At 41.8% G+C, this 25,977-nt stretch overlaps 1 protein-coding gene across 1 annotated transcript in view; it reads right to left on the reverse strand.

The window, feature by feature from the left end:
• Positions 1–25,810, reverse strand: part of RHBG (Rh family B glycoprotein) — a 52,443-nt gene extending 26,633 nt beyond the window's left edge. The window contains exons 1-2 of the mRNA XM_069107610.1: positions 25,603–25,810; positions 20,512–20,570 (exon numbers count right to left, since the gene is read on the reverse strand). Of these exons, the coding sequence (XP_068963711.1) occupies positions 20,512–20,548 (37 nt within the window). The 5' untranslated portion in view covers positions 20,549–20,570; positions 25,603–25,810. The remainder of the gene's footprint in view (positions 1–20,511; positions 20,571–25,602) is intronic.
• Positions 25,811–25,977: the final 167 nt, after the last annotated feature.

Below are 25,977 nucleotides of genomic sequence, written 5' to 3' on the forward strand. Positions count from 1 at the left end.
GAAAAAGATAGACTGGTCAAGTCTAAGGATAATAGGGAACTGCTAGACAGCCCACGTCCTCTATCAAATATTCTTGAAATGACAGGACAAAGTGAAGAAGGCCCTGGCATAATAGGTAAACTATCAGTAGCAAATTTCTGGGAGGACATGGACAAGAGTCACACAGAATGGGCAGGTCCAGGGATAGTGAAATCTTCATTACTGAAGGGAACTTCCACACTGATGAGATCACAAGTCCATTTGAGCAAACTTATATTGGAAGGAATTATAGAGGCAGTATGGCCTTGTAGATACGGCAATAGATTTGGAATCAGGAAGATTTGGGGTTCAAATCTGGCTTCAGATACTTAATGACTTAATTCTGATACTTAATATGACTGGTTAAGTCACTAAGCCTCTGTAAACCTTGGCTTCTCATTTGTAAAATGAAAAGATTAGATTTGAAGGCCTCTAAAGTTACTTCCAACTCTAAATTATTATATAGATGGGGGTCCACCATCCATCTCAAATAACATAAATACAAAATGTTGAATGGAAAGGGATGGTTACAGCAAAGAAGTTTTAAATGGGAGAACAAAATGGTTTATGGCCTGTGATGTCTTTAAAGTATGAATTTCTCTTTAATTGGGTCAAGAAGGGGACAGCATGACTGGGTACTTAAACAAGCTAACTGTAACACTGGGAGATTTAAACAGAGAAGAATTTCAGCAGTTGATTTAGTACAATGAAGAGGACTCAAGAGTACCTCGGGGTGCTTGTACCAGGTAGAAAAAAAGGGCATGAGGGTAGATGGGATAGGACAGGAAGCCCAGAGATATTGTCATACTCCCTGCCTCCGTTGTAAGAGAGTAAGATATCAGGGATATACTGTGTCAGAGACAGACACAGAGATGCAGAAAGATAGCCACATGAGGGAGGAAGCAACTTCAAGGAAAGAATTCTAAAGACTCAAGAGAGGACTTCCAGTAACCAGCAGCTGTGACTTCACCCTTTGGCCATGTGTGTTCTCAAGACCAGTACCTTATTATCATTATATTTTAAGTGTGAGACCACTCTTCTCAGAGACCTTATTTCTATCACTTAGCAAAGTGCCTGAAACATAATAGGTGTTTAGTAAATGTTCATTGACTGATTCAGGGAAAGAAGGAAGGGTTTGGGGGGTAGTGTTTTATAACGTGTTTTCTTGCCTTACCACCTCAGCAAATATCCTTTGCTTAAAAGCTAAATAAGCATGCCGTTAATGGAAAGTACATTTATGGGGACTTGTGAGCAAAATAATTCTAAAAATTCACCCCCTCAGGGTTACCCCTAAAACTGTAAAAATGGCAATCAGCACCCCTCTGGCCCACCCATGGGAATGGGAATTAAGGAAGTGGTTCAGAGGGGTTGCTATGGTGTGATCTAGTAACGATAAGAAATCCAAACTCCTCTAATGAATCCTTCTACCCCACCAGTAAGTGATCATCCTGCCTCTCTCTAAACACCTACTAAGAGACCACAATGTAAAGTCAGATTTTGGCTGGAAGGGATTAAGACAGTGGTCCGGAGCCACCATCTTCATTGTGGATTATGCGGAAGCAGTACACCATGAATGTAATTCAGAGAAAAGAGTCTAATTTGAAGGCTCCTTGAAAAAAATTAATATCTGCCATATAACATTCCTAACCCTAAAGCTAAAGCAGTATCAGCAGGGTCATATTTCTATTGAGATTCCCCAATGAACATAGATCATCTTTTCAGGGATTCCCTTACTAAAGACAGAGAGCCAAAGAAAATAGGTGAGGTCATAAAGCACAGATTTACCTAAGTAGTCAATATACTAATTATAATAATATATAATATAATCATAACACTGGTTATTATTATAATGATAATTTTTCATTATAAGGAGGGTATTTTTTTTTTGAGGCAACCGGGATTAAGTGACTTACCCAGGGTCACACAGCTAGTAAATATCTGAGGCCAGATTCAAACTCAGGTCCTCCTGAGTCCAGGGCTGGATCTCTATCCACTTTATTATTGTTGACATTTAAAAATGAGGTGATTTGAAGGATTCAATTGAAAGTTTCCTGTGACTCTTGGGCTCTATTTTTGCCTGAATAATTCTGGCCAATCATGTCCTATAAAGCCATTAAATAGACCAAAGCTGACCTCTTCTTTTGACTACTTAGAGAAATTAACTGATCCTATGTAACTTGACTGTATAAACTGCTCTCCCAAGGGATTCTTCTTCTTCTACAACAATTTTGTTCTTCAACCATCTTCAAATGCTCATATATCCTTCAGCAAATACTTATCAATTGCCTTATATAAGCAAAGTGCCATCCTAGGTGCTGGAGAAACAAAGATGAAACCAGATTCTACTTTCAAGGAGTTTATAATCTAGGAAGAGAGTTGAAACAAAAACACAAAAAATTTTAATACACAGTAAAGTGAGGAGGAGGGAACACTTCTAGATGGACATATTAAGAACCTTCATGAAGGGAGCAAGATCCAAGTTGGGCTCTGAAAAGTGAGGGAAAGATGTCAACCTGGCAGAGATTTGTGGTGGTGAGTGGGAGGGGAGAGGGAGAGAGGGATGCTGTTTCTTTCCAGGCCAGAAGGATGGTGTGAGCAATGGCATGATGTTGGGAGAGGGTAGAACTAAAATGGCATACAGTTAAGTAAATGGTACAGTTTGGCTAAAATATAAAATGTGTTCAGTAGTGTGAAACAAAGTTGGAAAGTAATGTTGGAGTCCCTGTAAGGGACCTTAAATGACAGACTAAGGAGTTTGTACTTTATTCCTTAAGCAATGAGGGGCAATGAAGTTTTTTAAGTACGTAAGTGACATTAGGCTAATTAATTACTTGAGCCTCAAGATGAAGATTGCATAGAACATGGAGAGTCAGGAACAGGAAAGATCAATTATCATTACAACAGTTTGAGAAGGAGGTTATAAGGGTCTGAAGTAGAGGAGACAAAAGGAAGGGACTGCTATAAAGGAGGTGGTAGCAATAAATAGGATGTAGAAACTGATTAGATGTGGAGAAAAAGGAAGAGTCAAAAATGACTTTAAACTTTCAAGTTTTAGTGACAGGGAGGTTGCCGATATTATTAACAGAACGAAGACCATAAAAGAGGAAATTTTGGAGAAAAGATAAGTAATTTGGTAGAAATGTATTTCATGTTAATAAGTCTCCTTATTGTAAGGCCATCAAGAGAATGAAAATTATTTTCATTCCTGGGAAAGGTTTGTTCAGACAAAATGGTATCTGTGGAATTTGATGGACCTGCTGCTCTAGTCTAGGACTAAGAAAGAAATCAGTCACCTACTCTTTCTTTAATGCCAGCAATGATGTAGGACCCAAGATCAGTCGGTTTCTATACCTGTAAGGACAGGGACCTGGTAGGCAGACCTTGCTGGCAAAAGGGTGGCATTTGAAGGCAAGAGAAGTATAATAAATACTATAATAATCTCTAAAGCACATTTGATGAAATTTCTTTTGAGTTCTGACAAAATGGCTAACATAACTTCATACTACAACATCATGCAACATTAAAAAAAAGTGGATGTCTGGGATATGTTATTGCTAATGTTTTTATGCAATCATGCATGTTGCCCCAAATCCACAAACCCAGTGCCTAAAAGAAACGAAGCCATTCCTAGGGGGAAATCAGACTGCAAATAAACAAAAAATTGAAACAGAAAACCCAATGTTAGCTTTTAGGCTACTAATGTTTCACATGGGAATGACTAAGAAATATTTCCCACACTAAGAAAATTTGGAGGTTCATGAAAAACATTTTTCATGAATCTATCTGCCAGATTAGTTAAAGGACTTAAGGATAGTAACTATTGAAAGAAAATTTAGATGGTGTGAAATTCATGGGCAATGTGAGTCTAGACCTGAATTTATAGAACTTAACAATAAAGAATACATATATATGTACACACATATATATGTGTATATGTATGTATGTATATGAGTGATTAAGAGAGATTTTAAATCTTTAAACCTAATGGTGAACCTAGGGAAAAAAATACTTATGATTTAAACCTCCCAAAGAGAAACCTATAAACAAAGAAAATTCTATTGTTTAAGTTGCACATCATTTAAATTCAACATATCCAGGAAATATTTCTTGATTTCTGAAGCAATAAACAATAGGACTCAAAAGAGAGAAGGGATATGAGATGACTTTATTTCACTTCACACTAAATATTTCAGAGGTGGCAATTTCTTCCAGAGAGAAAAAATCGTTAGATACATCAATATCCAGGGTAGCCCATGAAAAAGATAAGAAACTGAGAAAGGTTAACCAGACATAACCTATTAAAACAGCCAAACCAACTCCTGGAGGTTCTAGAATAAAGAAGCTTGAGTTGGGGGTATTTACGGATACATACATACATACATATATAGATGGATAGATAGATGGATAGAATGGATGGATGGATGGATGGATGGATGGATGGATGGATGGATGGATGGATGGATGGATATCTAGAGGCAGACTGGTACTGGTACAGAATACCCTGTAGTTAAGGATAGAGTTGGCATTTTAAGAAGTGTAATACTAAAGTAAATAGAGATATCAATCTATCTATCTATGACTAGTACTCCCTATCTTGCTTGCCAGGGCTGGAAATGCAATCTCAAGAGCCAGGTCCCAATGCTAATCAGCATGGAAGCCTGACCTACCATGCACTGGGCAGTTTGGTGGCCCCCCCTGGAAGCAGCTCAGAACTCCAGCAAGCCAGCAGCCTCAGTTTCCCCCAGTGGCAGGGACTGCAGGATTTCAGTCCAATGACTATCAAGGAGCTGGGAGGATTCCTCTTCGGTCATTGCCCTCCAGAAGAGGGAAGGTCCTAGGAGGGGGCTGATGCCCCGGGGAGTGAAAGTACGTCCCCCATCCCTTTCCCCCCCAACAAAGTTTTCACCCTCTTTGAGCAAAGAATGATGGGATGTGTTTCCCCACAAGCAGCAGAGCGGGGCTGGGAGAAGCGCTGCCACGAGAAGCGCTGCTGCAGCCGGTGCCGCCGCCAGGCCAACCAGTACTCCTGAGTTCGACCTTTTCTATCTTCGAGGCTACATTCCCCTCCACGCCGGGTGGCGGCGCTCCTCCGTCCTGAGCCAGACGGCGGGCGCGCGGCTTTACAGATCGTGTTCTGGCGGCGCACGCCGCCTGGCGGTGGGGCGAGCACAAAGCGCGCGGCGGTCATACCTCCTTCACGCATGCTCACTCGCCGCTCCGCGTCCCTTCCGCAGACCTACCGCTTCCCGCCACCCACGAATCTCCATACATTATGGGAGTTGTAGTTTCTGGGCTGGTTCCATTTTCCACTTCCCTGGCTTTGCGGACGCTGTTGGTGCAGCCCAGAGATGTTCACCCCCCGAGACTGCTGGAAGCGCCTCTCTCCGCCCTGGTTACCCGGTCGCCCTGTCTTTCGCCAAAGCCGCATAGCAGCTGGAGGCCGACCAGGGCGGGGAGGGGCCCGCAGGCCGTGCCGCCCCCTTTCGCTCAAAGTACCAAGGCCCAGGAGCCTGGAGAAAGGAGGGAGAACCGGGAGCAGGGCGAAAGACACAAAAGGCCGAATTTAGGCTCCAAGTCAGGGACACTTCCTGACAATTAGCACGGCCCCGAGGTGGAGGAAGGGGGCGCCGTGGGGTTGCTGGGAGGGAGGATCTCGAGGAGACCCGTCCAGTTCTCAGGATCCTCGTTTGCGGCTTCCTCCCTAAATCGGCCTGGCCTCCCGACCCCTAGTTTCCCAAGCCCTCATCTAAGTCCCTCAAATTCCCCACTTTGGAAGAGAAGGCAAAGGGAGGAGGGTTGGAAGCCTGGGGTATGGGCCGGAGGAAAGATGTGTGGGGCTGGGCCGGGGTCTGGAGGCATCCCCATCTTCCACATTTGTCAAGCTCCTAAGATCCTGGAAAGGCCCTTCCCTGCCCCGTCCCCCTTCCCATACGAAGAAAATGCCACACAGCCAGAACATGGTGGAAAAAATACTGTCCCGAGAGCTCAGGTTTTATTTTTTATTACGGTTTCAGAGATTCTGTGTAAAAACAGCTTTTTCACCAGTGGCAGAATTGGCAGCAACCCTCCTCACATGGGTTGTGGCCAGAGGAGTCATGTCTTCCCGGACCTCCCCAGGCAAAACAACTTCTGGTCTTCCTTTGGGCCTTATCCCATCTCCTGGCGTCAGGGCAGTGAGGAGGAGGGCCCACCAGGCAGGGGAAGTGACCTGGTTCAACCCTACTTACCCTGTTGAGTGAAAATGAAGTAATAACCAGAGAGAAAAGTGGGTTCAGAAGCTTCTCAGAGGGGAGCTCCCCCAAACTGAGTAGGAGGGTGAGAGTCTACCCTTCATTGCCATTGTTGTGGCTCTTCTTCCCTTTCAGAATGCAGAAAGGGGCAGCATTCTAGGCACTGGCAACAAAGAATGAAAAGTGAGGAAAACCAGGTGCTCGTTGCAAATGAACCCCAAGTAAGGGAGCCAAATTGGGAAGCAGGAATTTGGAATATTATCTTGGAGTCTCCCCATGAACTAGATGGCTCCTGGGAAAGGCCAACTGCCCCCCACCCCTCTTTTTTTTTTTTTAATTTAAAACTTAAGCCCTGGACACATTTCTCTATTCCTCTGATAATCAGTGTAAATACCACGTAAGACATCACTAAAGATGTATGGACTGCCAAAATTGGTCACAGTGAGAAGACCCCATCACTGTTGCATCCCCAATCTATCCCCTTCCTTTCCCTGCCACACCTTGCCACCCTGGCTATGAAAACTGGCACACTTGAATTCTATCTATCAGCACGAGAACTGGAGGTGAGTAAGGGAAACATCTTCCAGAAACACCTCTCCCCGGGTTTTAGATTTGTTGTTCTTTGTGTTCAGCAGAGGGTTAAGATCTCATTCCAAAAAGAAGTGTTACATTGGGGGCTAGAAATGATCAAGCAAGATATCTTTTAAGATGTCCTACCAAGGAAGAGGATGTGGGGAAAGAGTTGATATGTATTTTTTTTTAAGTCAGAGATGAGGGGTGGCTAGGTGGCACCGGCCCTGGAGTCAGGAGGACCTGAGTTCAAATTTGACCTCAGAAACTTAACACAAAGAAAACTAGGCGTGTGACCTTGGGCAAGTTATTTAACCCTAATTGCCCTCCAAAAAAAATAAAAATAAAAGTCAGAGGCAATGTGTATAAAGTTAGTGGCATAATTTATAGAAGGAACCTGCAAAGATTATCTTTTCTTCTACCTCCAAGCCTATTCCAATCTAGACAGGAGTCTCTCTTTAAATGACTCTAGATAGATCCTTCTTCCTTATTTAAGTACAATAGCCTGTTAAGGAAGTTCTTCCTGGGGTGGCTAGGTGGCGCAGTGAGTAAATCTCTGGCCCCAGAGTCAGGAGGATGCAAGTTAGGTTCTGGCCTCAGACACTTAACACCCACACAAAAACACTAGCCATGTAACCTTGGGCAAGTTACTTAACCCCAACTGCCCTCCAAAAGGCAAAAAAATAAATAAAAAGAAGTTCTTCCTGTCATTTAGCCCTTGGTTCCTTCAGAGTCACTGCCAAGAACCAACTTTTTGCTGTGTCTTTTTAGGAGATTGGAAATAATGGGTCCTTTTTGAATACCCTTTCATAGGCTCATATTTTTTGAATCATAAGAAACAGAGCTGGAGGGACCTTCGGAGGCTATCTACTCCAACCCCTAATTTTATAAGTCCCGGAAGGCTGAGCAACTTGCCCAAGATCAACCAGGGCATAAGCATCAGAGATGAGACTTGAACCATCTCTGACTCCAGAACTGGTTCTCTGCCTACTGTACTGGGCTCAGAAGCTTAAAGACCATGATGATGTTTCATTTAACCTTATTATCTCAATCTTTTTTTCTTTCTCTTTACTTCTACATTCTTATCTAAGTCTTCTGTCCAATTTCTCTTTAGGCCCTGAAATATAGAGCCCAGCCTGACCTCTGAAAAGAATACCTAACCAATGGAATAATCAATCTTCTAATAAAACCTGAAAAGGAAGATGACAGCTTAATGAGGCTCTCAGACTGCTGAGCCAACTCAATCCTCTTGACTTCACAAATGTGGAAAACTGTTGGAACCGAATGCTTGTTTAAAGCCAAATATCTTCCAAAACGGGAATTTCCATTGATTTTAGAGGCTCCTTAGTATTTCATGCCTCTAAGAGTAGCCATTTAGTTCTCTGCTGAACAGCTAAAATGCCCCATCCTTCCTGTCTCTTAGTCTGCTGTGGTAATTTCACAATGGACACCAGTAACCTCCTCTATCTGCTAGCCTTCCAATTTCTAACCTCCCTCCATTCCAAAATGTTTTACTTCTGACTGTGCTTGGCACATAGTAGGTACTTAATGCTTATTGGCTGACTGACCAATGCCTGCAAAGACCTATGCCAGGGTGCTCCATCCTGCTCCTCTGGGATGCCCTACACTTATCTACTCTCATTTCTTGCTATTCCCCCAGCTGTAATGGGAATGCAAATTTGGAAGATCTTCCCTGCCCCTAGGCTAAAGTGCACCTGAAGCCTGGGGTGGGAGGCTTGTTTTTCAGTAGATACTTTTTGATTGGCCAGTGGGTCCAAAAGGTTGTTACATTCTCTGAGCCAGGAGGCTATATAAGCCCTGATGTGTAGCTTTGTTTTGGGGGCTCACTTTGAGAAGTGTTATGTGATTTGATCTGTATTCTGGGAAGCCGTTGTCCAGGCCCGCCCCCCCTTTGAAAAACCCAGATGTGGAAACCCAGATGTTGACTGGGTATGGATGTAATGGTTGGACAGTTTGGAAATCTGTCTACTTGATCTGTTTCTGTCTTGATAATTCTGCCTGTATACTTTGAAGTTCGGGGTGCTGACCTTTTCCCCTGAACAAGGTAAACGATATATGTCTGACTGATTAAAGTAAGCTTGTTAACCCATTTTGAGTTGCTTTCCTTTAACAAAGCAGATCCAAGAACCTGTATGGGCAGCCACCCTGAGGACGCTTGGGGTGCTTGCTGCTACACCAGCTCATTCCCTACAAAACACATGAATCCAGCCTTCTCTTGGCCTCCTACTTCTTATGTGTTTGAGAATCTGTTCAGTCCAATCAACACCCGGAATATGCTCACTCGTCTTCCCTAACACTTCCCTAACCCCACTTTGATCTTGTGGAAAATTCTCTGTCATCTATCCTCTTTTAAAACTCATGTTACTTTGTTTACAAAGCACTTTTATATCAGATGGTAAACTCCCAAAACTGTGTCTGTTCTGAAATACCCCAAATGTCTTGTACAATGATATGTATGTATCCTGTGGGCATCAATAATATACTTAGTGATCACCAAATATCCTAGAGAAAATCTGTGGAGCCTACACTATGGGCTTAGAGAGGGAGAAGGGAAAAAAGCATACACAGCGACTAGGTCCCAGAGTTCATTTACTGATTTGAGGTTGGCAAGTCAACAGTAAATTTGGACGTATAGCTGGCAGCATAGAGTCCTTACCCTCCCCCCCAGGAATCAGCAGAGTCATGGAGGACTGTAGATCTTCTAGGATGGCCATCTGTTGTTGGGCAAGTTTGGTTTGAAGTTGGAGATTGGCGTGCATACACTCAAGCAGACCTAAGCAATCCTGGGGATTTTTAATGTCGACTCCTGAAGGAAGAGTAGGATGGGGAAGAGGGACAAAAGGGGAGAGAGACAAATTTTTGGCTGGCCCACAAATGACAGTCCTGTGGTTAGCGGGGCTCTGCGAAGATCAGCACTTCAAACTTCCCCACACTCACCGTGTCTCAGATAAACTGGGGAGAGAAGGCAGGGCTTCTCGTGGGCTTCAAGAATTCCACCGGAGGGGCACCTCACCTGCTCCAGTGCCTCATAAGCAGTGACCATTAGCACTGATAATTTTCCTGTCGTCTAACTTCAGTACTTCCTCCTGTAACATCAACCTATTTGCTCTAATGTTTCCAACTACCTCATGTATGGCCAAGTCTTAATTAGCCTTGGTAAATCTACTTTTTATGGTTTAGGTGTTTGTGCTGTCTTCCCTATTATATTATGATCTCCTCAAGAGCAGAGATCAAGTCTGCTCTGATTACCTGGACCCAGAAAATACTCTGTAACCTGATTAGAAGAATATGTTTACTCCAAAACAATCTAAATTTAACTAGCAGTCTCAATCTCCTCTATTGATGTGAAGTGCTGTGAATTCCTAGAACATCTAACATACTAACATTCTTGTATACTAGAAAGAACAATGGACTCAGAGTCAGGAAACCTGGTTTTGAATCCCAGCTCTGTCCCTTATTAGCTCTGTGACTATAGGCAAGTCACTTTATACCTCAGAGTCTCAGTTTCCTCACCTATAAAATGGGAATACCTTGCACTACCTATTTGATAGTTATTGAAAGGAAATTATTTCAAAGATTGTAAAGTGCTCTAGAAATGTAAGTTATCTTCTTTCTTTTTTTTTAATTAATTCAGCTTATATCCAGCAAGATTTAAATTTTAACCCTTCTTCCATTCCTGGGGAGGTCCTAACAATTAGGGAAATTACCCAACCTGGGGAACTGGCAGGGTGGGGGGAAGGAGGAAAAGAAGAGTAAAGACAAGAAGAAGCAATAGTGCTAGTTATCCATTAAAAACTGAGACTTGACTAGACATGGAATTGGCAGTCAAGTCCACAGGAGAAAGACTCTTGAAGAACAGTGCCCTCCACCTCCAGAGACCTGATGAACTCCGAATGTGAACTGAAGCATATTTTTTTCTTTCTTTATCTTTTGGAACATGGCTAATGAGGAAATAGGTTTTGAATGATTTCGAATGTGTAATGGTTATTGTATTTCTTGTCTTCTCAATGGTAAAGGAGGGTATAGAGGAAGGGAGAGAATAGGGAACTGAAAATAAAACTGAATGTGATTTTTAAATAAAATTTTAAAAAAGAAAAAATGTCAACAGGAAGCCTTGATCCCCAAGTCTATTCTATTTGGGAAATTCTCTCTATAGGTTACCTGTTTGTAGCTTTGCTGACTGACTGTTTTGACAAGTGGCTGGGTTGGTTGCTGGAAGATGAATGAAACTTGGGGAGGGCTTAGCACGACAAAGAGGCAAAAGTGTGCATTCCTCTTCAACTGGAATAAAATTAGAGACAACTAAATCAGTGTCTTCCAATAAAAATTGAGCATTATAATTAAGACTGTGGCAATGAAAGATTGCTCCAAATCACTAATAATAAGAGAAATAACCCTGAGTTCCACGAACACACAGCAATTTGGCAAAGATGGCAAAATCATCAGTCAACAAACATTTATTAAGCACATAATTATGTGCCACACCCTGTATTAAACAAAAGACAGTCCCTGCCTGAAAGGGGAGGAGGGGAGAGGAGCACCCAGCATGGGCAAATAATGAAGTCCAGAAGAGAAGGCCTGGGCATCCTCCTTAAATGGAAGATCTAGGAAGAATGCTCCACTCCACATCCTCTGCTCTCTAACCAGAGGGAGAGAGGAGTTCCAGGGGCACAGGATACCGAGGAGGTATGAGTTCCAGAGTATACATGATCTTGCAGAATGATAAGGTTTCTGGGGACAAGATGTATAAATGGACAATGTTGGAGAGTTCACAGAAAGACAGAAAATGATTGATACAAGTATTCTAAACAATAATAAGGAATTATGCTAAGAAAGTATATAACTAGGGGTGGGGAACCTGCAGCCTCCAGACCAGATGTGGCCCTCTAGGTCCTCAAGCCCAGTCCTTTGACTGAATCCAAACTTTATAAAACAAATCCCCTTAATAAAAGGGGCCTCCAGTCTGCAAGTTCCCCACCCCTTTAACTCAGAGATCCCACTGAAAATATTCCAAAGAGCTGAAAGAAGGATCTCATAGATAACAAAATATTTATGGTAGTACTTTTTATAAAAGTAAAAAACTAGAAATAAAAAATATGATATTACATGTATATGTAACAGAATATTATTGTACCATAAGAAATGATGAACATAGGGAAGCATGGTAAGATTTACATGAACTAATGCAAAATGAAATAAGCAGAACCAGGAAGACAATATACACAGTGACTTCAACAATGTAAATGGAATGAACAGAAAAAAAAAAACTAAGTCTGAAACAGAAGAAGTGATGGGAAAATGTACTTTCCTCCCTTCTCTGCAAAGGTGGGGGACTCAAGGAACAGAACACCAAAAATACCATCAGAATGAGAAGATAGGTGGGTCAGTTTTACTAAAATGCTCTCCCCCCCTTATACTTTGGTAAACGAAATAGTTCTCTTCGGAAGGGATCGAGAGCGGGATATTTATGTAAATGGTGGTGACATAAAAGCAAAAGATAGTAAGTTGTTTTTTTTTTTTGTAAAGACTGTGTGATGGTATCTTAAAGAAGACACAAACCCTTGGCCTCAAATACCCTCCCTTAAGAGTCATTACAATAAGCAGAAACAAAAGAAATCAGAGTTAGCAAAATGAAAATCAGTCCTAAAATTCCATTTAGTCAGTCAAAAAACATTTAAGTGCTACTATTTGCCAGGCACTGTGCTAAGTGCTAGACATACAAATATGAAAAAGATAGTCCCTGCCTTCAAGAAGCTTACATCTAAGATGGGAAGATAACACACAAAAGAAAGCTAAAAGGAAGGGGAAGATGTCTGATGAGGGGGCACAAAGGAGAAATTTAAAGGAGTGTACTCTGGTGGGAAATGAAGCACTGGCTGGTCAGGGAAACTTCTTAAGTGAAGATTTGGGGAGAAGCTCTTCACTCTATCCTCCAATCAGAGGGAGTGAGGGTACTGATGAGGAGTGAGTACCAAGACTTGAAGAATCTTGACAAATGAAAATGTTCCTGGGAAGGGGGTGATGAGAAAATTCAAAGGAGCAAAATAAAAAGATGGCTGGCCATCTTAACAAGAATTTATCAAACATCTAATTTGTTTTGTTTTTGGTTTTTTAGTTATTTTTTAAACTGACAAGCATTTTTTTTCTTCTCCTTTAAAAAGTCTTTGTAACAAATTTGCATAGTCAAGCAAAACAAATTCCCACTTTGGCCATGTCCAAAAATGTCAAACACCTCATCTGAACCAAATGAGGCAGTATAATGTATTGAGAATTCTAATCTTGAGTCAGAAATTCCTAGGCTCTAATCCTGCCTCTGATATATACATACTTCCAAGTAACTGCATTTGAACTCTGAGTAAATTATTTAACTTCTCTGAACCTGTTTCCTCATCTGTATAATGGCAATAATAAGATCTTAGGACCTACTTCATAGGGAAATTTACCATGAAGATCCAATACGACAGGGTCAGAAAGCACTGGGCCTTCCTTAAAGTGCTATGTAAATGGCAGAAATCACCACTGTGATGAAGCTGTATAGTTCAAGGATACAAAATGCAGTCTCTGCCCCAAAGAAGCTTACAAACTAGTGGAGAAGGGAAGATATTCATATATGAAATATATATAGACAAGATTCTACATTTTATGACTCAAACATACAACAGATGCTGCCCCATAGGAATCAGATTAAAATTAGGAAATATCTAACACAATAAATAAAAATACAATAGAACATTGATAATAAGTGGCTGTCTAAATCAATAATGGGGCTTTAAGGAGGTTTAGTGGCCCCTGTTTCTATCTGAGTTAACACTGCTCTAAAGGACCGAGATTGTCTTATCATTGTCTATCATTACTTGATTCACAAAGTGCAAAGATGAGCATTGTAGATAATAAGTATTACAGTAGTTAAGCCCTCAGTGATCACTTCTTCTTCTGGAGCTGTCATGAAAGGTTTCATGGAAGAGGTTAGAGGTGGAATGGTCCTTGAAGAATGAATGAGATAAAACCAGGCCTACATTCCTGGTTGGGGGAAATGGTGCAAGCAAAGGCACAGGAACAGAAATCGTCCCAGAGCATGTAAGAAATAGTGAGAAAAAGGACCTTAAATGAAGTAGGATGGAGATACATGGATGAGGCTGGAAGTCAGTGTCCAGCCAGCCTTGAAATCTAGCATAAAAATAAGCTCAAGGGATAATAGGATTTAAGTTGAAAGGTGCCTTTGGTTTAATTCGATCTAATCCCTTCATTTAACAAATGAAGAAACTGAGGTCCAGAAAGTATAGGTCAATTAACTGTCCAAGGTCACAGCTAATAAATGGCAGTGTTCCCCCCCCCCCCAGTAAACTGTGCTACTTGTTCTAAATATAGACTTTTATCCTAAAGCAGTGAGAGCCAATGACAATTTTTCAACAAAAGAGTTATAAAACTGCATACCTGTAGGTGACAAAGAAGTGGTGGAAGAGGCAAGAGAACCAAACTAGTGTGAAAGCATGAGGGAAAAAGGTGGAGGAGAAGGTAATCAACAAGGTCATGCCACAGAGAGTCAAGAAGAGGGAATTTTAAAAGTCATTTTTTAAAGTCATAAATTTAACAACCCTGTTTGCCTCAGTTTCCTCACCTGTAAAATGAGCTGGAGAAAAAATCTGTAAACCACTCCAGTATCTTTATGAAGAAAACCCCCAATGGAGTTACAAAGAGTCAGGTGTGACTGAAAAATAACTAAACAACAACTTTAAAAATGTAACAAAAAATTAACAAAACATTTTGTAATCTCCAAGAATACAGTTTCAAGTAAAGTGGTCTGGATGGAAGCCAGATTGCAGAAAGCTAGAGAATTTAAGCAAAGGTAATAACTTATGGTATTATAATAATTTTTATGGTCATACAACTGGTTTATATCCAAAGTCACACTTGAATTCAGGTCTTCATGACTTCAAGGCCAGTCCTCTATCTCCTACCTGTCAGGTATAGACCACTTGTTCAATAAATTTGGCAGAGAAAGGAATGGCAGAAATAGGGCTATTGGTAAGACGGAAAAAACAAGGATGACAGACAGAATCTATTGGTAGGAACCTCAGAGCCCATCCCATATATGAACAGGAATCCCTCCTACAACATCCCTAACAAGCAATCTCCAGCCTTCACTTGAATACTTCCAGTAATAGGGAGCCCAAGATTCTATCTTAGTCTCTCTTCTCATCTCCCTCTATGATTTCTCTCTCAGTAACCTCATCAGCCGTCATGGGTTGTACTATCAAGCTATATATCTCAAACTCAATACTGTCCAAAATTGGACTCATTATCTTTCTCCTCAAAAACCTCCCCCCTTTCAAACTTGCCTATTTCTGTAAAAGGCACCACCATTCTTCTAGTCTCCCAGGTTCATACACTTTGAATTACCCTCAGTCTCTCAGTCCCCCTTACCCCCCATATCCCATCAAATGCCAAATTTTGTTATTTCTATCTCCACAATATCTCTAGTATCCACTCGTCTCCTCTCACACCACTACCATCTTAGTTCAGTTCTTTAGACATCTGAAGTTATTGGTCCAAATCTCCCCTCACCCAAGACTTACCTTCGACCAATAAAGCATCCTCAACTATTTCATTTGAGCCTCCTGTGTCAAAGCTTCCAATCTCCTTACTGTCCTGGTAACTAATTTATCAATATTCTTGTTCAAATGTGGTATGTAAATGCGAACACAATACTACACAAGTGACTTGACCAAGACAGAGTAATGACAGTTTAACCATCCTCCAAAAAAGGAGAGGTGGGGCCAACAGTGACCTGCTAATCTGATCAATAAGAGGGCACTAGCTGAAGAAACAAAAACAATGGGAACCTTGGGGGCAGTGATCACTCCATCATAGAATTAATTATAGGACAGGGAAGAAAACCTGGTTATGGTCTGACACAGAAATTTCAGAAAGCTTAGAAAAAGAAGAAGTGATCTGATGATCACTTATATAAGGGATCCCCAGATTTGGCAGAGGAAGTAGACTCAAGAAGGATGGAGAGCTCTCAAGAAAGAAATCCTGAAGGCACAAAGAGAAATTATTCTAATGAGGAAATACAAGAGTAACTATCTAAAAAGACTGCTGCTTACACAGGATCACATAATTTTAGAGGTACAAAGAACCATAGTATCCACCCAGAAACACCTGGCCTTGTAACCTTGAGCAAGTTACTTAACCCCAATTGCTTAAAAAAAAAAATTAAAAAAAAGAACAAAGAACCTCAGTAACCATCTAGTCCAACCCATACTGTAAAGAAATTTCCTATTTTAACATCCCCAACAACTGGTCACCCAGCCTCTGCCTGAAGGCCTCCAATGAGGAGGCAACATGGAAAACAAACTGACCAACTTGAATTTTAAGGATACATGTCTAGAAGATGGAAACAAGGGCCAACAACTGAGGATAAATACAAAAGAGTAGTCCAGTACTCTAAAAAAATGTCAAAAACACTACAGCTCAGCACAATACAATGGAGTCTTTTAGCTATATAGGGGAAAAGAAGAATATCAAAAGAAGGATGACTTCACTGCTGAGAGTAGATAGTATGATAACTGATAATTAATCAGTTTTCATTTTGTGTATTTTCTCTGTCAAGAACAAGGATTTTGGTAGGAGTGGCTAGGTGGCGCAGTGAATAGAGCACTGGCCCTGGAGTCAGGAGGACCTGAGTTCAAATCTGGCCTCAGACACTTACCACAAAAACCAGCCATGTGACCTTGGACAAGTCACTTAATCCCAATTGCCCTCCAAAAAGCAAAAAAAAAGAACAATTTTTGGGATTTGGGGATCGGAAAGGATTAAAAATGGCTAATAGTGAGATGGTACCCAGGATAAGTTAGGAAATAGCCAGACAGCCCCTTAGTGCCCTTCCTAAGCCACTCGGAAATTTTATAGAAGCTATGGATTAGGAAAGATACCACAAACCTAAAGAGAAGCAGATATTTTCCTGCTTTCAAAAGAGAGATAAGAATGAAATCTGCAAACTATAGGCCAATTAACTTGATTTCTAATTCCTGGCAAAATTCTAGAACATATGATTTAAGGAATGGGTTTGTGAGCATTTAGAAAGGGAAGCATGACAAATAAGATACCTTGACTTAATTAAGAAGTCATGCCAGGGGGCGGCCAGCTGGCTCAGCGAGTAAGAGCACCGGCTCCAGTGTCGGGATGACCTGGATCGAATCCAGGCTCAGACACTCAGCACCACAGCCAGAAATAACTGGCTGTGTAACCTTGAGCAAGTTACTTAACCCCGATTGCTTAAAAAAAAAAAATAAAATTAAAATAAAAAAGAAATTAAAAAAGAAGTCATGCCAGATTAATTTCCTTCCTCAACAGTATAACTGGAATGGTAGGTCAGGGAACTGTTAAAGACATGGTGAACTTAGATTTCAGCAAAATAAATAAGTCTGTCATGCTATTCTTTGTCCACAAAATGGTGAGCTACAGGCTAGATCAGCTGTTTCAAATTTTTTGGTCTTGGGACCCTTTTACCCCTTTACCAATTATTGAAGATCCCCCAAAGAGTTTTTGCTTATGTGGATTATATCTATTCATATTTACCATATTTGAAATTAAAATATACTAGTATTACTATGAAAATAATTTTGACCTCATGGACTCCATAAAAAAGTCTTAAGGACCACCATGGGTCCTCAGACCTCTTTTTGAGAGCCAAGGATTTAAATAATATGAGTAAGTAGATTTGGAACTAGCTGGGTAACTGAACCCAAAGACTAATAAATGGGTCAATATCATTTTCTAGGGTAGTTTCTAGTGGAATGCACAGGCAACTGTTCTGGGCTTTATATTGTTCCACATTTTTCCAATGATTTTGATGAAGTAATGTCATTAATGCCTTTTATTTTCATACAAGCTAGCTGTTATTATCTCCCCTTGCCATATACTCCCCCAAACCTACCACTGAAAAATTCTTTATATCAAAGAAAAATATTTAAGCAAAATAGAAACCATGTCTAACAGTTATACCACATTCCACATCTGGAGTCCCTTAGGTCTCTGCAGAGAGGAATGAAATGAATTTCATCACCAGGTGAACAGAGATTGTTCCAGACAGCTGGACACCACAAGGACAGAGCTTGTTTATTCGAATTAATCACAATTTGGATGCCTTTTAGTGGTGTTCTCTTTTAGTGATATGACATAGACCAAAAAAACAAATACTATTCTAGATTGCATTAAGAGAGGCCTCTGGACAGGACAAGAGGTAATAGTTCTCCTTTGCCTTCATTCAGACCATATCTGGAACACTTCTTAGGAAAAGTAAACTGGAAGAAATCCAGAGAAGAGCAAGCATCAGGGTCACAGGTCTAAAGAATATGCCATGGGAGAATTTGTTAAATGAACTAGTCTGAAAAAAAGTAAGTGGAAAAAGGTGGGGAGATAACTGTCTCCAACTACTAAAGGGCTATTTACTTGGAAGAGGGATTAGCATTCTTCTGCTTGACCCCATCTGAGAGAATTAAGCAAGAAACAGATTTAGGTTTTAGGCTCAAGGTAGAGGAAAACTTTGTAACAATTAGAGCTGACCAAAAGTAGAATGGATTGGCTCAGGAGGAAGTGGATTTTTACTTTTATAAAAAGCAATAAAACTTACTATTTGCTAGGCACTTTACAGATATTATCTCATTTCATCCTCATGACTTCCTGGGGGGGAGGGGTTGGTGCTATTATTATCCCCATTTTACAGATAAGGAAATTGAGGCAAACTGAGGTTAAGTGACTTACCTAGGGTCACACAGCCAGTATTTGTCAGAAGCAGGATTTGAACTCTTGTCTTCCTAGTTCTATGGCCAGTTCTCTAACAGTTGTGCACACTGCTTCTAAGAAGGGGCACTACTCTTCTATTAATTTGACATCAAAGAGTTTACTCTTATTGTGCTTATAGTCCACTAATACCTGCAGGTGGTTTATTTTTCTTCCTAGGAAGAGTCTTCTGGCCATATCTCTCCTGCCCTATACTTGTGCAGTTCATCTTTTTAACCCAAGTGTAGAAGAACCTGGTCAAGTTAAACACTCTCTCTTTCTATCCTCCTCCATGTTTATTTTTCATGGTACTTTGTGTCCAGACAGCATTGTATAAGTTGGCTACAGTTATACTCTTCTATACTCTTAGGAGGCAGAGAAAGGAATAAGAGACAGGGATACAAGTAAATGGATACTTCACTTGGTGTGCCCCATATTTGGAGGGGACCTCACAAAACTCTTCTATACAGAGCATCCCCAAAGTCTTAGTTCAGTATTAATTTATTAAAGCTTAGATTGTTAACCCCTAAATTATTCATGGTAAGAGAAGTGACCACACAGTCTGTGAATTCTCTAGGCCTTTTCTTCCTCTATCTTCCTCCAGATTGGGCTATCTTTGGTCATTTGACTATTTACTAGAAGATGGGCAGAAGACAGAAGAGATGAAATTTAGATTTAATTTTTTCAGATTTTTATCTTTTATCATCACTCTGAAATGTAACTCTAACACTTCTCTGAACAATTTAAATCACTTTACCTATAAGCCTTCACCTTGAGAGACAACATGATATAGTGGCAGAACACTAGAATCAAAGAAGAGTCAAGTGAGAACTGGGTTTGAATCTGCCTCTGATATTCATTAATTGTACAACCATGGGCAAATCACTTCATTTCTCTGAACCTCAATTTTTACATCTATAAAATGGAGATAATATTACCTATAGCACCTACCTCACAGGGTTGTTGTGAGATCACATGGGTACATCAAGCAGCTGGCAAATTTCAAAGTGTAATATAAAGTCGGCTATTACTAAGAGCGTATTTTTGCAGTGATGAATAGTTTAAGGAATCACACAAAATGGTTTTATTTTTCAACTACCAATGTAGGCTATAGAGTAGAACAGGGTTGGGAGGAAGGGAGAAGGTGTTACCAAAAAACAGGAGGGAAAAGATTTGTTAAAATCCAGTTCTTTCAATTTCTAATTATAAATTAAACCCCCAAAGTTGAGATGGTAGGGAAAGGACACTGGTTCAATTTTAGACCATTCTAGGCCTCCAGCCTGATACATTTCCCTTTCCAAAGTATCCTGAAGCCCACTGGGCTAGAGGAAGAATTATCTAAGGTATCAGAGATAAATGAAGGAGTCCAAGCTACCAATAAACCAAAATGAGCAAACAGCTTTATGAGGCATCTCATATCATGCAAATAATGTAAGCAATATCTACTTTGGCTTAGATATGAAAATCAAAGAACAAGGTGCCACTCTTCCCTGCCGGTGCACAGCCATGTTCTTGGAAATCTGAAGCAGTATTTGTCTCAGACTTTTCACAAAATGCCTATCCAGAAGTCATCCCAGGTCGTCGATAACTTGGACCAGCCCACCTACACTATAACTTAGTCTGATGGCCTGAGTTACAGCATGCATCTGGTGATCACTGCTAAGAAAGCCTCCTAGTACGTATACTGAGGAGGTAAAAAGAACTAATAGCATCCTTTGGAGTATGACTATTTAATGGAGAAGACAGGGTAAAAGTGAAAATGTGCAAATAAACATGGCAGAAAAAAATGTACATCCAGCCAGCCAACTGCAGACTAGATACCATTACTGTATAATGAGGAGGACCTCCAACTCAAAGCAGAAGAGGAGACCCTTTCCAGGCCACTTACCTTTTCTTTTGGCAGAGTTACTTTTTGGCTTCTCCATCTGATTAGCAAAGTTCTGGTTCCTGAGAAAGAACAGCCATATCACTGGGCTGGATAACATATCATTTCTGTACTATTTTAAGTATTCTTATCACAACTCCATAGAACTCTAAGTAAATTACGAACCCTCTGCTCCATAACCCTGATAGATCTTAAGCCATTTCCCCTGGGAGGGCAGCCACGGCATGGAGGAAACTATGTACTTCCACATCTGTGACCACATTACAAAGTCAAATATAAACAATTTTTGTATCATCTACTACTTGGGGAGTATCACTGCCTCACCTGCACTCTATTAATACAATACTGAGGAGGTGACTGCTAGTACTACCTTCCTGTTTCTGGGCACAAGTGTACCTATCCCAACCCAGATTTTTTTTTTAAAGGCTGCTCAAAGTTTATTAGTTTCAGTTGAGTACAAAGTAAACAGGTTACTGAGGCTGCTGAAAAGCACACAGGTGATTCAGACAGTAAAAAAACAATAGCAGTGTGGTTTCTTTTACTTGTTTTTTGCTTTTGTTTTCCTTAAAAAACACACACACACACACACACCCCACAACTACTTCTACACTTATGAAGCCTATCTATTCTAAAGGAATAGGTGGGAGAGGGAAGGGAGGGAAGGGGAAGGGAGGGGAGGGGAGGGGAGGGGAAATGGGCTCTGATGCCTAGCACACTTCAGAAGCGGGGGGAGCAGCAGGGAGGGTGCTGCTGCTCATGCAGAAGGCCCAGTGCTGGTCTTGCTGGGCTTGCTGACATGCCGCTTCCTCATGGCCTCCCGAGCCAGGTCACAGGTGATCGTGCCAAGAGCAACCTGGAAAGTTCCTGAGTGCTCTGGGGATTCCAGTACAGTTGTCATGAATGGATGACTTGACTTGCCGAAGAAGAAGCAGCTTGCCCACCAGTGGCCTGGGTCTGATTTGGGAAGACCAGGATGGTGGGGGATCACTTCCCCAGAGTACTCAGCACTTCCACAGGAGCTATTGCTGGAGGTGGAACCCAGACGCCTTCTGTAGTAGTCATGGGTTGCTACAAGTGAACCGCTGGACGGAATTGCTGCCATATTGCTTGTTCTTCTTATGATGATGTAAACCTTAGTGGCGGCTCCCTAGCAGCCCCTGTCAGGCAGTGGGCTGCGGGCGGACAATCACCGGTGACCTGGCTCGGGGGAAGGGGAGGCTAGGCCACAGAATCCATTTGTAAAGGAGATTACGAGAGGATACTCCATGGCAACGAAAATGCGAGAGTTCTTTGGGTTTCCAACCCAGATTTGTAAGACACTTTTTTTTTTTTTGCTTTTTGGAGGGGGGAGGTAGGGCAATTGGTTTTAAGTGACTTGCCCAAAGTCACATGGATAGTTTTGTGTTAAGTGACTGAGGTCGGATTTGAACTCAGGTCCTCCTGACTTCAGGGCTGGTGCTCTATTCACTGCACCACCTAGCCGCCCTTGTAAAACTCTTGAAAAGAAAATTTCTGTAAATCATACCTTACCCGTAGCTCTCAGTGTCTTCCTTTATATCTAAGAACTCTAGCCTAGCTAACTTGGGCAATGTCAACCCTTCCTTCCTTCCTTTTCTATCCTACAAAGGAAACAGAAAACAGTGCTGCCATGATCCCCACAACCTCTCCAACCATCCCTACACACAGCCTTTTCAAAAAGCCAATAGTTCAGTATGTGGCAGATAATCTAGGAGATGTCAGAGTTCTTAAACAGAGAACAGGGACTGAACCTGTGATTTTTATTGGTATGAAGGATTCCCAGGTAAGGAAACTACCTTGCCTCTGCAGGTCAACACCTTTATAATCTTAGAGAACTGACTAAAAACTTGCCTAGGTCATACCACCAGGATGTATCAGAGGTGTACCCAGGTCTTCCTCACCTCTAGAGAGCTCTCTACCCACCTTGGCAGGCTGCCTCTCAGAGTTCCTCAGAACACAATACCTAGAACAGAACTCCAAAGAATACAAAGAGCTACATAAATATGAAGCATTACTACTATCATTTACTTTTACAGAAGCCTGGATTCTGGTTCTGACACTTACTAGCTGTGACCATGCAGCAAGTCACCAAACATTTGAGCCTCCATTCACACAGTTACCCCTCTGGTACAGGCCCTCATCCCATGACCTGGCACTACTACAATAGCCTACTGGATTGGGCCCCACCTCAAGTCTCTCCTCAATTCAGTCCCTCCTGCCCGAGAAGGGACAGCTCTGACATCCCACTACTGAATAAATAATTCAGTGTCTCCCTATTCCCTCCAGGATCAAATATAAACTATTCTGTTTGTCCTGGAAGGGCCTTTTCAGCCTGTCCCCGCTCTCCTTTCCAGTCTTCTTACACTTTTTTCTCCTTCGTGTACTCTACAATCCTACTGTCTTGTAGCAGTTCACAGAACAGTAACTCCACCTCCACACTCCGTGCATTTTCACTGGCTGTTCCCCAAGCCCAGAATGTTCTTTTCATGTTGCTAGGCAATCCTACTATGCCTCTGTAATGTACCCACTGTAATGGACTCACTTTGAGAAGTGTTCTGTGATTTGATCTGAATTCTGGGAAGCCGTTGTTGAGAGTCCCCTGGCTTTGAAAAACCCAGATGTGGAAACCCAGATGTTGACTGGGTATGGATGTAATGGTTGGACAGTTTGAAAATCTGTCTACTTGATCTGTTTCTGTCTTGATAATTCTGCCTGTATGCTTTGAAGTTCGGGGTGCTGATCTATTTCCCCTGAACAAGGTAAATGATATATGTCTGACTGATTAAAGTAAGCTTGTTAACCCATTTTGAGTTGCTTTCCTTTAACAAAGCAGATCCAAGAACCTGTGGTAGCTGCAAACCCTGAGGACGCTTGGGGTGCTTGCTGCTACAGCCTCCCTTACCCATTTACTGTCCAGCTCTCCACAGCAGCTCTTCCCAACCTTTTCATCCCTCCTCAAACCCCTCACAGTTCCCCTCTACCATCCTCTCAGCTAAGATCCTTGCCTTCTATTTCACAGAAGAAAATTGCAGTTATTCACCATAAACTCCCTCTTCTCACCTCTTCCTCATCTATCACTTCCTGATCTCTTAGCATCCAGATGCCTTCTGCCATTACCTCCTCTTCACTTCTGTCTCACATAAAATGGGTTTACTCTTTACTAAGGTTAACCCTCTACCTGTTTAAGTAATCCCATTCCATCCCATCCCCTCCAACAGATTGCCTGCTCTGTTATTCCCCACTCTAACCCTTTATTAAACTCTGGCCCATTCCTTATTGCCTGCAAACATGCACATGTCTTCCCCCATCCTCAAAAAGCCCTGACTTGATCCTTCCATCTCCACTAACTATCATCTTATATCTCTTCTGCCTTTTGTGGCGAAATGCCTCAAAAAGATTGTTTACAATAGGTGCCTCCACTTTGTCTCCTCTCGTTTTGTTCTTAACTCCTTACAATTTAGCTTCCCACCTTATTCCACAGAAACTGTTCTCTCCAAAATTACTAATGATCTCTTAGCTGCCAAATCCAATGGACTTTTCTCAAACCTCATCCTCCTTGACCTCTCTGAGGCCTTTGACACTGCTGACAACTCTCTCCTTGATACTCTCTAGGTTTTGGGGACACCACTCTCCCTGATTCTCCTTCTACCTGTCTGATTACTCCTTCTCTGTCTCCTTTACTGGATCTTCATCCAGGTCACTCCCATTAAAGGTAGGTGTACCTCAAGGTTCTTTCTTTGACCCTCTTCTCTTCTCCCTCAATACCACTTCATTTGGGGATTTCATTAACTTCCAAGAATTTAATTATCATCCCTATCATAATGATTCTCAAATCTACCTATCCTGTCCCAAACTCTCTGCTAATCTCTAGACTCACATCTCCAACTGCCTTTCAGCTCAAAATGGATCTCCAATAGACATCTTAAGCTAAGCATGTCCAAAACAGAATTCATTGTCTTTCCCCCTAAACCATCCCCCTCCTCTCCTGCCTTCCCTATTACTAAAATAGCCTGTGGATGGGTCTTCTTGAATCACATCTCTCTCTTCCATCTCTCAATCTATCCTCCATTCAGTCACCAAAGTGATCTTCCTAAATCACAGGTCTGACCATGTTACTCCCCTACTCAAATAAACTAAAACGCTTTCTTTGGCATTCAGAACCCCTCACAACCTATCTCTCTCTTATACCTTTCCAGTCTTCTTACATCTTATTCCCAGATCCTACTCTTCAGTCCAGTGACACTGGACTCCTGACTGTTCCTCCAACAAGACACTTCATCTCCCAAATTAGGGCATTGTCTTTGGCTCTCCCCCATGAATTCTCCCTCAAGACTTCCCTGGCTTCCTTTAAGTCCCAACTAAAATCTTTTCTTCTACGGGAAGCCTTGTCCAACCCCTCTTAATTCTAGCGTTTTCTCTCCGTTAATGGTTCCCTATCTATTCTGTATATAGCTTGTTTTTTTTATATGTTGCCTCCCCCTCCCTACCTCCTGCCCCCAGACTGTAAACTTCTTGAGCACAGGAACTATCTTTTACCTCTTTTTATATCTCCATCGCTTAACCACAACACTCGGCACTTAAATGTTTATTGATCCGTTCTCCCTCACCTGCTAGCTTCCTATGCCACCTTCTTCCTTCTTCCTCCTTCCCCCAGACATAGTCTGTATGTTTGCATGCTGTCTTTCACATTCGAATGTGAGTTCATAGAAGGGAGAGATTGTGTTTTTGCCTTTCTTTGCACTCGGTGCTTAATAAATACTTATTGATTATCTGAGAAATGAGGGTGCTCCAACTACATGTCTCCCAAGGCTTTTGTAAGAAAAGCGCACTGCCTATTTTTAAGTGGCATAAAATTGTGAGTTATTATTACTGGTTATCACGTAGACAGCTATAGCCTAAGAAGGCAAAGATTCGGTCACAAAGCTAACTGGGCAACCAACTACAAATCCCAGCATGTACAGGGAATGTACTGTTATCCAGTCCTGAAAACTACAATTCCCATTTCACCCTGCAGCAAAACGTCACGTTTCTGTCTCAAAAGCCGGTTGACGTCTCCCCCATACCCCATTCCCTCACCTTTGCTGGGTTCGAACTGACTGATTGAAGTCTGTTATGCCTTCCTAGTTCTTCAGAGGCCCGATAGAGCGGGAGGAGATGGTTCAGTTAACTCACCTGCTATGTAAAACAAAAGCATAAACCCTGCCCGCTTCCAGAGCCCCACCCAGGAGCTGTTGCGCTTGCGCGCTAACACACCAACCAATCAACCGCCTCTGCTAAGGCGCCTGCGTGGAGGACACCAGCGTGCAAGAGTCCGCACGCGGCCCGGAGGGGAGCGGTCATCCAATTGCGCCTGCGCTTGCGCTTCCCTCCCCTCCGTTCGGTGCCCTCTCTATCTAACTTGTATAGCCGTTCGGGTCTGAGAGGCGGGATCGTAGGTATCGATTGGCTTGT

Source organism: Petaurus breviceps, unplaced genomic scaffold (assembly GCF_028583685.1).
Source record: "Petaurus breviceps papuanus isolate PSGF00001 unplaced genomic scaffold, PetGlider_PUasm1.0 90165, whole genome shotgun sequence".
Lineage (NCBI taxonomy): Eukaryota > Metazoa > Chordata > Mammalia > Diprotodontia > Petauridae > Petaurus > Petaurus breviceps.